The sequence below is a fragment of the Berghia stephanieae genome, chromosome 2, assembly GCF_034508935.2.
Source record: "Berghia stephanieae isolate SIO BIC M18660-M18661 chromosome 2, UCSD_Bste_1.3, whole genome shotgun sequence".
Lineage (NCBI taxonomy): Eukaryota > Metazoa > Mollusca > Gastropoda > Nudibranchia > Aeolidiidae > Berghia > Berghia stephanieae.
In genome coordinates this window covers 16,847,880-16,862,032 of record NC_088361.1, presented here as the reverse complement: position 1 = coordinate 16,862,032, position 14,153 = coordinate 16,847,880, and the positions used below count along the sequence as shown (strand labels likewise).

At 34.9% G+C, this 14,153-nt stretch overlaps 1 protein-coding gene across 1 annotated transcript; it reads right to left on the bottom strand.

The window, feature by feature from the left end:
• Positions 1–1,175: 1,175 nt before the first annotated feature.
• LOC144964398 (tRNA-dihydrouridine(47) synthase [NAD(P)(+)]-like) lies at positions 1,176–12,616 on the bottom strand. The gene is made up of 11 exons (XM_078898587.1): positions 12,264–12,616; positions 10,892–11,669; positions 10,510–10,551; positions 7,958–8,110; positions 7,185–7,301; positions 5,965–6,144; positions 5,405–5,501; positions 3,945–4,023; positions 3,263–3,451; positions 2,434–2,562; positions 1,176–1,755 (listed from the first exon to the last, which is right to left on the bottom strand). The coding sequence occupies exons 1-11, from the start codon at positions 12,464–12,466 to the stop codon at positions 1,683–1,685; spliced, it is 2,040 nt and encodes a 679-aa protein (XP_078754713.1). The 5' UTR covers positions 12,467–12,616; the 3' UTR covers positions 1,176–1,682.
• Positions 12,617–14,153: the final 1,537 nt, after the last annotated feature.

Genomic DNA, 14,153 nt, shown 5'->3' with positions numbered 1-14,153 from the left:
ACTACTGCTTAAGATGATAGTTCTGTAAATTATTTAGATTACCTTCTTTTGAGGACTAAACCTCTTGATGCAAGTCTTTCAAAGACCCGACGAAGTTAATGCTCAACAGATCAATCTGTTGCGACAACTTTTATACAATATATCTGTCATCTGCATTTTTTGCGGCCGCAAATATCAGGGCGATCCACAAATTTTGGGAAAATTGGCAAATCGCCTGGCAAATTTTGGGGAAAAAAAGAAGCGAAGACAAAATAATGAAAAAAAAAAAGTGCGAAACTTGAGAAATGTTGCAACTTTGCCTGGGCAAAAAACCAAGGGAAGCTACTCTCTACGGATAATGATCCTTAAAAATCTTTGTAACAACGCTATTCACAGTCATTTCATTTCTCAAGTCAAATAAATCGAGTCACTTACACTTCCAACTTCAGTCATGGATCGTTTCGTCAAATTTTTTGGGCAAATTTTGGTCTTTTTGGCAAATGTTTTGTCAAATTTTGGTCTTTTTGGCAATTTTTTTTTTTTTTTGGGCAAATTTTAGGCCCCAATTTGGCAAAAAATGCAGATGACAGATATATGAGCTGTAACCTATTTAATGCCAAACTGGTGGAATGTCATTTGAATACAAATGACAATAATTAATAAATGACTTAAACCATGGATAATTATTTAATATCTAATATATATTTTTGTTCCACAACATAATTTTTGAGTCATTGGCACCATGGACACCACATAAAACTAGCAGTAGCAGAATTGAAGACATTGCTGCTATAATTCAGGGTATTACCTATATAAAAACAGAAATATATTCCAGAAAAAAACCCCCAAAAAACTGAGAAGACAGTAATAACGTCTAATAATCGCCGAATGAATAATAAAAATATTGATGGAAACATTGAATAGATGGATGTGGAATAGATGGATAGCGTTTTTACAAGTTATTATATTTGATACAAATCAAGAGAAAATGTGCTAACAGCCCTACTTGCTAAATAAAATGGGCTCTCTTTCTGAACTTGGACAACAATTATACATTCTGTGAATGATCAATAAGAGGAATACTATAGAATATGGCTGTTGCTAGTCAGTATCAGCAATAACACCACCCCCCCCCCCCCAAAACAAAAAACAAAAACAAAACAAAAACAAACAAACAAAAAAAAAAAACCAAACTATTTATTCTTTAAAATGTCAATTTTTATATCTTTATATGACAATTTATCTGCTCTCACTTCCAAAGGTATTAATTTATAAAGTTGCAGCGTCAAAAAGACCAAATATTCATCCATAATAATCCGAAAAAAAAACATATTTAGGGGTCAACTGTTCTAATTTACTTGTGTGGGGAATAATCCGAAAAAAAAAACATATTTAGGAGTTAACTGTTCTAACTTACTTGTGTGGGGCAATGCAAAAAACTAAACATACTTGTTATGCAAAATTTTGAACTTCACCACTAATTTGCATAATTGAACATCTAGCAATATCTTCCAAATTGTAGATATAAGTGTAGTATTTTATTATACCTTTTATTACACACACACACAGACAGGCACATACACAATGTCATCTCAAATACAAAAAGAGTAAGGGGGTGGGGGTGGGAGAGATAAAAGACTGAGATGCATTTATTTTTAGTATTATAGCAACTTGTCTTACAATGGCATTTGTTACAAAACAGTTTACTGGTAAGCATTGGCTTTGTGTTTAGGGAGAAACTGGAAACTTGACGGCACTGGACCAAGCAACATTTCACTGTTAAAATAAAAAAGACAAAAAAAAATTTAAAAAATATAATATAAAAGAATCGTTAACTGAAATAGGTGCCCTGTTATCAAAAAGCAAGTAAAATAAAATGGACAAACAGATCAAATGAGACTGATAAACTTGCCATCTTTTAATAAAATTTTATTTTTGGAAAACCTGTGATTTAAGTGAAAATGTGATGATGATGATGATGATGATAGTGGAAGTAAGGCTTGTGGTGATGATGATGATTACGATGGTGATACTGTTGTTGCTGATGATGGTGGGTTCTCATTAACTGGAAAATAATATAAAATATTTCAACCCTCTCCCTCTCCCATATAATCAATAAGAGGAATACTATAGAATATGGCTGTTGCTAGTCAGTATCAGCAATAACCCCCCCCCCCCCCCAATAAAAAAAAAAAACCCCAAAAAAACAACTTTTTATTCTTTAAAAGGTCAATTTTATATCTTTATATGACAATTTATCTGCTCTCACTTCCAAAGGTATTAATTTATAAAGTTGCAGCGTCAAAAAGACTAAATATTCATCCATAATAATCTCTCCCATTACCCCCCCCCCCCCCCCAAAAAAAAAAAAAAAAAAAAAAAATTTAAATATATATAAAAAAATCAATTTTTAAAGAACATCGAAAAATCAAATTTCATGTCAGAGACTATTACCTGATTTTGATCCAATCAGCACAGTTAGCACTAGCCATCATGGTCTCCAAATCATTTCGACCGATGTAGTAAGGAGGTCTCTCATTGATCTTTTGGGGAACTTGCTCCAAAACACCAACTGGGATATACCTGATAAAAATTACACCAAAAAAAAATTTAAAGAAAGGAAAAGTGTCCTAGCACACACCAAGAAGCATCACTGTTGACACATGGTTATATGTGCGCTTTCAGATCGGAAGGTCCTGGGTTGGGGCATAGTTGAATCCTTGGACAAAGACGGCGATGTTAATGGCCAGGTACTCATTTTACACACACTGAGTATGGTGAGAGAATGTGACTAAAGAGTCTTTTCCAAGGACTCAACTATGCGCCGAGAAAGGCTTAAACCCATGTCCTTCCGATCCGAAAGCAAGTGTCATTCCACAAGACCACATAGCCTGATCCACAACTTTTCACATGAAATGTCAGGAACAATTGACTAGATACCAGATATTTTTATCCAATGTAATTCTATCTGTCATTTTCGTGTCAATCTCCAGACAGGAAGTAACATTGAGGTTTAAAAAAAAAAAAAGAAGAAGAAAAAATGGACATGTTAATACTGCTTCACACAGGGTTCCCAATTCAGGATGCAAAAATTTACTGAACTTTTACTCAAACACATTGACCAACCCCTTTCTGAGTGCTGAACTTCAGTAAAAAGACATTATGTAGGTTACTTTTTTTCCTGTTTATCAGGTGATTGGAAAATATACCGAGGGTTTATAACATACTGAATGCCGTAAATATACGGAAAATTGGCGACCTTGTTCACAAATCTGAAGCCTACCTGTGCAGAAACGAAAGCCACTCAAGCAAGAATCGACGAGTTCGTTCCACCCCCTGGTCGTCGGATCCCCAATGTTCCAGACTGTAATTTGTGTACGACCGGAGCATTTCAAATCTCTCTGAAGATGAGATATCCCAATGCCTTTGTTCTTTGATCTCTGTAAAAATCCAAGGCTTGATCAAGGCTCCCCTGTAGACAGTACACCAGCAACAGAAATAACATTAATGATGATAATGACCATGATGATGTTGATCATAATAATATCTGTTATGCCCCCATATGACAGGGAAGTCTCTCATTGGTGACCAGACAATAAACATTTGTTTACACTTCTAAATAATGTCACAATTTATTATATTTTGTGAATACATTATATAGTAACTGAAAACATTGAAAGTAGAACCCATTCATAAAATTAATCACACCCACCTGCCACCCCAGAAAAAAACCTCGCAAAAAAAAAAAAACACAAAAAAAGACACCGACCTCAGCCCATGAAATGAACGATATTTGGTACTGAAAACAACTCAAGTCACATTAAATTCATTTCATAGTAAGATGTACTCATAACAGTAACAAATAAATAACTAGGGGAAGAGAGAAGAAAGAGAGAGAGAGAGAGAAAAAAAATAATAAAAAAATAAATTAAAGAGTTAAATAAAGAACTTAAGATGAATCTTACCTAGCGATCATACCCCCGGAAACACCTTTTCTTTCCATTTGTAAATTGTAATCTTCATAAGAAAGAATATCTCCATTGCCTTTGAAAATAACATACAGAAATGTAAAATCAAAGTTACAAAACATTATTAACTCACTCAATCCTAGAGATTTTTGCTACTTTTCAAAATTGGAAAATATGTATTAAAAATGAGCATGTGCATATATATTTTTATTCAACTATCATTAACGTGTAAAAACTAAAACATTAGCTTTGATACTAAGTCTATAATTTGTCTCATAAAAAATGTAATAAATAGGCATGGGGTAAATGAGACCCTGGCATTCTATTGATAGAGTCGGAGTTAGGGTTGAATGAGTTAATAAAAGATTGTAAATATGTACCACATATCCAGCATGAATTAAAAAGTATTCTTTTAGAGCCATTAGGCCAATGGAACTGGAACTAATCCAGTTTCTGTATAATTAAACAAACTTATTTGCTATCCTTTAGACAGAACACTAATTTAGAAAAAAAAAGTAGATAGGGAATAAAAATCTTAGTCTAAGAAAGGAAGAGTTAAAGTTAAGGGGGGATGAAGTGATGTCTTACATTGGATGAGAAAGAAAATACCACTTGGCCTTAATTTGGAAGTGTCATTTTCTCAGAACAAATAAGTAAGGCATCTGATAGACTGAATAGCAAACTTGATTGAAAAGAAACAACTTATAACTGACAAAAGTGATTCAATAATGATAGATGTAAGGGAGCAGTATAATAAAATCATGGCGAATTAGATTTGAACTCGCCATTCCGAATGTCAACGAGGGAAGGAGAGGCTACTCCATAGATATCCATGTGCATCGTCAAGAATGTACAGTTGATGATTATCGTATAGACGAGTTGAATTCATGAATGCAGTTATAGCAGTTCTTGAATTTGTTGTAATGCCATAAATTCACTTTGATAGAATTGGTCTAGTAAAAGTCAGCGCAAGATGGAGTTTAAGCATGACAGACAAGTCATAAAGAAAAATGATTCATTGAGGGAATTTCAGAAGAATGCAAATGCATTCACCATGAGTTCAGGAATAACTGCTCAAGAGGATTCTATGAGGTACAGTGATTCACAGATAGTCAGTGAGAGAGGAAAGTTCACCATTGCTTAGCCAGTAAAAAACATAGATTGTAATGGAAAATACAGAATCCTCATCTCGCTTAATAACAAACGTTGATGAAAAAATAATGGAAATTCCTTCTAATCTCCTTTTAACCGGACGGTTGGCCGATATGTGGATAATCCACTGGTCCCTTAAACCAGCCAATTATGGATACGACTAAAGTCTAGCAATACAACTTTTTGATATGTGCATAAACAGTTTAAACAGTATTGGGCAAGGTGACGCTCAAAAACCACAAAATAATTTCATTATTGACAAGCATTATAATTATGTTAAGGTCATTCAATTTAATCCACCATACCGAACACAGGCATTGGACTTCCCAAGCTAGCACATCGGTCTATGTAGTCCCAGTCAGCAAGTTTTGTGTAGCGTTGTTCTCGGGATCTACCATGAATCTAGACGAGGAAAAATATGTCTTTTAAAGGTGTTTGCATCTACAAGAGTTTAACATAGATGGCAGCCCTTAAAGATCATATTTACATCAGGAAAAGAGAGAGGGTTTAAAGTACTTTGAGCTCAATCAACTCTAAGCCTCCATCTCTGTGCTGTACAATCCGATACTCATCTACTCAATCTTAAACACAATTGGCATGTTTCTAGTTTTATTCATGTACCATTTACATATAAAAAGTAGCTTTAATAATACACCTATAATTCGACTCAGAAAAATGTAAATATGATGGGGTAAAATAACCAAGGCCCAATACAGAGATAGTTTGTGTTAGAGTTGAACGAGTTACAAAAAAATAAATATGGGATTCTATTCTTAAAACCGTCAGATCTGATTATGATAGTGTGGATAGTATCAGCAATGATGAGATTTTACTAAGTCCAAGTAATATATATCCAAGCACATACGGTAACAAGAGAGACACCAGCATCCCGAAGACGTGGTATAATCGTGTGTGCAGTACTTTTGTTGTCAAAGACACCTGTCCGAAGTTTGACGGTGAGGGGCACTTCTCCCATTACGCCACGCATACTTCGGCAAATCTGCTCCAACTTGGTAACTTTCCCCATCAATGCGCTTCCACTTCCCTGGTAGAAAAACAACAAAATGAAATCTGAATGAAATCACAAACTACTATAGGAGGGGGCTTTATAACTAAAACTAAAGGTATCAAGAAAAAAAATATCACAAGTCTTAATAAAGGAAAAAAAAAAAAAACACAAAAATAATACCCCCCCCCCCCCCCCTAAAACAACAAACAAAACAAGTGACCTGCATGGCAGCCCCAATTGCTCAGTTGGTAGAAAATACGCTTCACAAGCAAAGGGACTGAGATTGATCCAGGATGCAGTCGAGATTTTTTTCTGATCCCCCTGACCACCCAGCAGTTATTGAGTAGCTGATCAGTCATATCTGGTGGAAAGTATTTTGCGATTGCTAGCATCCTATCCAAAGGATAGCAAGCAGTTACTATTGTCTGTTTCACGCTATAGAAACAGGGATAAACTACAGCTCCATGGGCCTAATGTCTCTGAAGGCCCAATATGGTTCAACGGAGTAAAATTTAAGAGGTGAATATAATAATGTTTCATAGAATCTTGTGGCTGAAACCAAGAGAGAGTCAATCAAATAAATGACAAACATACAATTCTGCAAGTCAAATTTTCTTTTTCTGCCTCTTTTATCAACCCTGATGTGGATGAAAGTACCTTATACCATTGCATCAGTCCTAGAGAGTAGTTAACAGGAGCTATGAGAGTGTACAAGGTGGATAAAATTTGTTCTCCATGCTAATTCCTATCAGGATGTGACAAGAATAATTTTTTAAAATAAAAATTACGCCCCTTTCGCAACGACACTATAAGATCCCGTCGTCTACGCATTCCATAAAGGAACATAGGTAATCCATCAAACAGGATGTCTGATGTAAACAGGAATCACCCATGTTGTTCAAGTGAGCAAATTGGGGGGGTTAATAACCTTGCCCAAGGAAAAAAATGAATGTGCATGAAGCGGGCTTGAACCTGATGCCTTAACCTCTCCCCCCCCCCCCCCACACACACAAGAATAATTATCACAAGATAATGATAATGTTTATAAAAATCTCTCACTATCACATGTCATATACCTTTTTAAAGACTAAGTCGATTGGACATCCACAATTGATATCAATAAAGTCAAGGTCACTTGTCTCCGTAAGTACTTGTGCACATTTCGTCATCATATCAGGGTATGCTCCACATATCTGAAAAATTATTTAATTATTAAAGCAAAAACAAAACAAAAGCTGAAATTATGAATGAGAAAGAAAACATAATATGCATATTAAACATGGAAAAAAAAAAAAAAAGAGAGAGAGAGAGAGAGAGAGAGAGAGAGAGAGAGAGAGAGAGAGAGAGTGAGAGAGAGAGGAGAGAGAGAGAGTGAAGAGAGGAGAGAGAGAGAGAGGAGAGAGAGAGAGAGAGAGAGAGAGAGAGAGAGAGAGAGAGAGAGAGAGAGAGAGAGAGAGAGAGAGAGAGAGAGAGTAAGAGAGAAAGAAAAAGAAAGAGAGAGACACTTAGGATAAAATTTATTTCCTATATTTATTTTCTTTCAAAATTAAAAGTAGAGATTTTAGCTATGAGACCAACATTACTTGAACCACACTGTTATAATAGAAATAATTTTAATGACTTTTATGTGAACAAGGGAGGAAAAAAAGGTTCTTGAAGGAGGGCAGTAGAAAAGAATGTCTAGAAAAAAACTCATGGAATGGCATAAAAAGACTGGGCCAAGATAGGTGAAACAGAAGGGGAGAACAGGATGGTGGGTTTCTGTCAGTGATCTCTACCTTGATCCATGGTAAAAAAAAAAGATTTGATGATATATTGATGATAAGATGATGATGATACATAAACATACCTGAACACCAAAAATGTCCTCGCTAGGATGGCGTTTAATCAAAGACCATTCAGAGGCTTTTGCTTTGAGAATCTGTGATGCTAGAGCCATCTCACTACATGTAATGTCTACGCCATAATCCTTACAAACCCTCCTGAATGGAAGATTACCAACCTTCATGACAAAAAGAAAATATTCATGAATGAAAATGTTTAATTATCTAATTTATACACTACATCAATTTTTTTTTCCGGGCCATTTCAAAGATGCATGGCACACTACTATCAGGAAAGTATCAAAAGTTTTCTGTTTTTTTTTATTCATTTTTTTTTCAATACCAATGCACATCATATACCCCGAACCACTGCTTTGAGGAATCGAAAAGGTGAAAATGAAAATGAGGAATTTGACATCAGAATGAGTATGAGTATGAGTATGAGTATGAGTATGAGTATGAGGAATCCAAGGACCATGATCATTTTTTATACAAGTCATTTGATTAATCTTCCATTGTGTCTAAAATTAGACCTTTTCACTCATTTGAATTATATTCCAACAGCAGGCTAATAATCTACTGTGGCAGCTTCATGTTTTCAAAGTTAGCACTATTGGTCTTTGCCACAAGAGCTTTACAAAATTTGAGTTCAAAACAAACAACCAAAAGTCTCCCGTGAATGGAATGGAGAGTTTTCCATAGTGAATTCAGAATTGCTGTTATTTTGTGGACTGATTCCGCCAAATGCACAATGGAAGAAAGCTCTGCATACTCCATTCTGACTGAGTTAGTCTGTTCATAAAAAGAAGAGGAAGTGGAAAAAAAGAGGAAGAAGAAGAAGAAGAAGAAAAAGAAGAAGAAGAAGAAGAAGAAGAAGAAGAAGAAGAAGAAGAAGAAGAAGAAGAAGAAGAAGAAGAAGAAGAAGAAGAAGAAGAAGAAGAAGAGAAGAAGAGGGATTTTACAAGTAATAATAAAAACAATAATGAAGATGATGATTATAATAATAAATAATAATAATAATAATAATAATAATAATAATAATAATAATAAATAATAATAATAATAATAATATTAATAATAATAATAATGATAATATTATCAACGATAATAATACAGTGATCTCCATTTATAAGCACTCCGTCTTTAAGCATGCTCAGGGTGCAAAACAGAACTTTCACTATAAAAATTCATCCCCTTTATAAGCAAGCACACCGAAAAGGGCAAGCGCCTATAGCTCATATTGCATGAGATAACAGGGATGCCCTAAGCCTAAGCTAAAATATAAAAAGCCTGAAAATTTTTCTTGGAAAGAGCACATATATGACAATATTTTGGCATAACTTCTCTTCATCAAATGGTATCACCCAAAAATCACAGGAAAGGAGACATATCCATATCAATCTAGCTTCTCTTTAACTGTTGCCTTTAAACAGCCAATGCTTTCATAATTTAAAAAAAAAATCAGCTCACCAATACAGTAGTCCTTGCTTTTCGGCAAAGTGCTCGGAAGAGCTGAAAAGCGTGCTATTATCCGACTATGCAGTAATCGGATAAGTGAAGGGAGACAATCCCTGTTGACTTTGAGGATGTCAATAAAACATGGATTATCTCCTCTTATATATGTATACGAGGAGGTTAGAGGCATTTGAGATGTGGGTATATAGAAGAATGTTGAGGGTATCATGGACAGACAGGTGTACGAACGAGGAAGTGTTGGAGAAGGTGAGAAAGGGAAGAATATTGATCGATAACATCAGAAAGAGGAAGTTACGGTTTCTGGGACATGTGTGGAGAAGAGACGGATGGATGATGATATATGTATACATAGGTTAGTGTGATATCGCACGTCCCCAGTAATTTATGATGTGTTAATCTGTTTCCATTGTCATTGATTTATACTGGTCATAAAACAAAAATCTGATGGGAAACGTAAAAGATTGTCGACGAAGAGCGTGTAGTTATGAAGACTTAATACAGAAGAAGCGATGGCTGAGTGGTGTCACTAACGGATTATGACACCTTGTATGGTCTGACGGATGACAAAGACTCGTCGTGTGTAAACTCTCTATAACATTAAGATTATGACACTTTGTATGGCCTAGTGAACAACGAAAACTCACTGTGTAATAAAATATAATTAGCCTTCATAACAACGCTATGGCACTATCACACCTCCCCGATAAATCATGATGTGTGAAAGTGCGCTCCCATTGCCGTTGATTTATACTGCTTGTAAAAATATAGGATAGGAAAAGTAGAAGAATGTCGAAGCAGAGCATGCAGTAATCCAAAACTTGAGTGCAGTTATGGAGATATATCAAATAGAAAAAAAGCGTGTAGTAATGGGATGTGTGCAGAAAAGCGATGACTACTATACTATATGACTACTAACAAGGTCTGCCAGAAAATTTCAGAAAGCCGGTTGTCCACCGTAAAATTAAAAAAAAATAATAATGAGAAACAGCTAAAAACAGCTGTTTAATTTGCCTTAAAAACATTGAACAATTAAAAAAAAAAAATTCTTGCTATATATAACATATATAAATCTTGGCATTGATAGAAAAATATGTTCACCTACTGTAGTCAACGGAGCCAAGTATAGTTTATTGTGAAAGTCGATCTGTAAATAAAATAAAATTCCATGTAGTTACAAACATTTTACACAATACTAATCAATAATATGTATGACTCAGGACTAAAATCAAAGACGACATACTGAGGTCAATTATTATATTCATTATTTAATTTCACAGTTGACACTGTTTTTAAGGTCAAGAACAGAAAACATAATAATCTATTATACTAACTCAGGTACTGTACTGCTGATTTTAATTACTAGAAGTAAAAGTATAGTAACGTATCATACGAATACAATCTTTTGTCCACACTGCTATTCCAACCTATGCCTTAAGGTCAAATGAATGTTTCATTCAAACAAAATTTTAATCAACTCAACTGACCTTTTTAACTTCTCTGGATGTTGAACGAATTTGTACATCGTCATTGTTTGCTTTGTTTGTAAGATGTTCAGCAAGGCGTTTATCTGATTCTTGTTCCAAGACTACAGAACTTGAATCCTTATCAGCTGTGTCGGTTGTATCTTGTGACAACTCTTGTTTAACTTCAGTCACGCAATCCTTTTGCTCTTCGAGAACTTTATCACATGAAGAGGTGATGTCTGTTTTATTTTCATTTCTAAATGTCTTTTGTATATGATTCACTGATTTCATTGCTTTAGAAAAATCATATTTCCTTTTCCATAGCTTATGCCTGACATCTTCACTAAGCACATTTATACATAAAGGTTTATCTTTCATGGTGTCATACAGCTCTTGATTTACCCTATTCTCTCCATTCTCCCCTAAATGGCTACTAGCGAAACGACAAGTCACACCAAATTTACAAAATCCCAAAGTTTCAAAGACTGGGCATTTCTCTTTGATATCTGGCCTCTTCTTTTCCAAAAATTCTTTGATATCATGAAGGAATTTACAGCTGTCACCAAATTTGCATTCCTTTCCAACTTTAATGGAGGGACAAAGTTTGTCTTTCTGCTCAATGCGTTCATTTTTAGGCCGCTGCTTATTTCTTCCTTTAAGCTTTGGTTTTTTGTTGGGTGGCTCTGCTGTGTCACCATCCTCTTCAGCGTTCTCCTCGTTAGCAGCAGCTATTTTCCGTTTCGTGTCTTCACTAAGGTATTCAGTTTGAATTTTCGGCTTGTAGTCAAGCAAAAGAAATCTGAAATAAAAATAAAAATAGTAATAGAGAATCTGTCATTTATAGTGCAGCTTCCTTAAAAACATTGAATGAAAGTCTGCTGCAAACTCCTTGAATATAGCAAACTTCTACTTTTATATCCTATTTGTAAAAGTAAACCCATCTATAATCTTAATTTCTTAATCTATTGTTAACATCAGGAACTCAAATGCAGTTGACAATTTGAGACAATGTGCAATTATCTGTCTCGTTAGTCAGTTCTTTCTATTTAGCAACAACAATAGGCTTGAGTTTGAGCAAACCAACCCTGCCTCAGTCAGTAACAGTAACACTAACACCCACCATGAGCACTGACTCCATCACCAACACAATGTTAGTTGTTATCATCACCTAATAATCCTATACAATAAAGACTGTATGACAAAATGTTAGTGGTACTTTAATTTTTTATTTTCATTTCTATTGATGGATATTGAAATGATTGAACTTTAACTTTAAATCTAAGTCTAAGAAGTTGAAGCAAGTTTGATTTTGAGGAGTAGTTTGACTTTGACAATGTTGCCAAAAGGGGTTGATACAGAAGCATAGAATATAATATAATAAAGTGTTACTCACTCTGATTTTATTTCAGCATAGCCTGCCTTTTTAGGCACAGGATTGGGATTTTCTTCTTGAACTCGAACTTCATCATCCCTGTTCTTGTTGCCGCTGTCTCCCGCATCGCCACCATCGTCGTTTTCATTCATGTTCGAAGCAGAGATCTTGTCCGTAATCTGCTGTTCAGATGAAATTACAGTATCTGAATGGTTACTTTCCATAACTCAATCACCAGTATAAAATGTACCGATTAAATACAGCAGGAGTAAAAAAAAAAAGAGAAAGTAAAATCTGTTGCAATGTGGTTGAAAGTTTGTTTTGGTTTGGTTTACCGGAAGGACTGAAATGTAGCATGGTATTAAATGACAGTCACAGCAGTAATAAATCGATTCTTTTTTATTCGTATTGATCTAGGATCATTAAGTGAAATGTTCTAAATTCCTATAGCTGATTTCCCTCTTCCACCTCAACTTTGGAAACAAATTGAAATACCAACAAAAAAATTAATAATAATAAAAAGCAAAAAAAAAAAAAAAAGAAAAAAAAAAAGAAAAAAAGAAACAATCAAACAAACAAAAAAACAACAAGAAAAAACAAACATGCTCAAAGCGCTTAACAAAGGGTCCCTGACCAACAGAAACACTTATCATGTAGGACGACACATAACGCCTGTTCAGCGATATTACGTTAGCCATGTACTCATTTTACACATGAGTCCAGTGAAAGAATGTGAGCAAAGAGCCTTTTCCAAGGACTTAACTATGTGCCGAGCAAGGCTAAAAAAAAACCCCCAGGACCTTCCGATCCGAAAGCGAGTGTGATACCACAAGACCATATTGCCAACTACATAGTCAACTCTGATACCATTCTAATTAACTGCGGCTATGTGGTCTTGTGGTATGACACTCGCTTTCTGATCGGAAGGTCCTGGGTTCGAGCCTCGCTCGTCGCATAGTTGAGTCCTTGGAGAAGGCTCTTTACTCACATTCTCTCACCGTACTCAGGTGTAAAATGATAACCTGGCCGTTAACAGCGTTATATCTGTCCGAAAAAAATTAACATCGCCTAACAGGCGTCATGTTCCGTCCTAAATGTTAAGTGTTGCTGTTGGCCAGGGACCCCTTGTAAAACGCTTTGAGCACATTTAGTGGATATTGCGCAATATAAAAGCTAAAAAAAAAAAAACGAAACAAAAAAACTTAATTTGAACATTCCTCAACTCATGGAGGCACAGTAACACCACTGTGATAATTCTTGATTATTTGAAATATTTAAGCAAAAAGCAAAGAAAAAAAAATGATTATAGCTTCAAAACAGAAAAAAATACACAACACGGAACTTTTCGGGCTCAAAACACTTCTAACAGCCAACAACAAAAAAACAGTAAAGACTGTTTTTTTGTTGTTGGCTGTTAGAAGTGTTTTGAGCCCGAAAAGTTCCGTGTTGTGTATTTTTTTCTGTTTTGAAGCTATAATCATTACTAAATTCCAAATTGACGACAAAAGAAATTTATTTGTAAGTCCTCTCTCTCTGAGGACTTTTTACCGTCCACAGCTTCCAGCAGCTTAGTATCAATATTATAGCAAAGCGATTTGAACATGTTCTCTTCTTGGCAAAATCAACCCTGTTCGTAAGTTCGTGGTTCGTGTGTTCCTTTCAGATCTAGATGAGAACCATAGGCAACAGGGATTAGTCTCTAGTGACATGCAAAAATGTTTTAACTTTTCAGTGAAGTAAAAGCATCCTTTATTTAAAAAAAAAAGAAACGAAAAACAAACAAAACAAAAACCCATAAACCCCACAATCTTATTAAGTTTATTTGCACTCTCAAATACAACTATACAATAAAAACAAAACAAAGCAAAACAAAAAAACAAAATAAAAAACAACAAAAATAAAACAAAAATA

Coding starts and splice junctions, on each gene's coding strand:
- LOC144964398 (XM_078898587.1), bottom strand. CDS start 12,466: ATGGAAAGTAACCATTCAGATACTGTAATTTCATCTGAACAGCAGATT. Junction 10,552..10,891: donor CATCCAGAGAAGTTAAAAAG/GTCAGTTGAGTT, acceptor TTTTATTTACAG/ATCGACTTTCACAATAAACT. Junction 2,563..3,262: donor TGGCTTTCGTTTCTGCACAG/GTAGGCTTCAGA, acceptor AATTTTTATCAG/GTATATCCCAGTTGGTGTTT.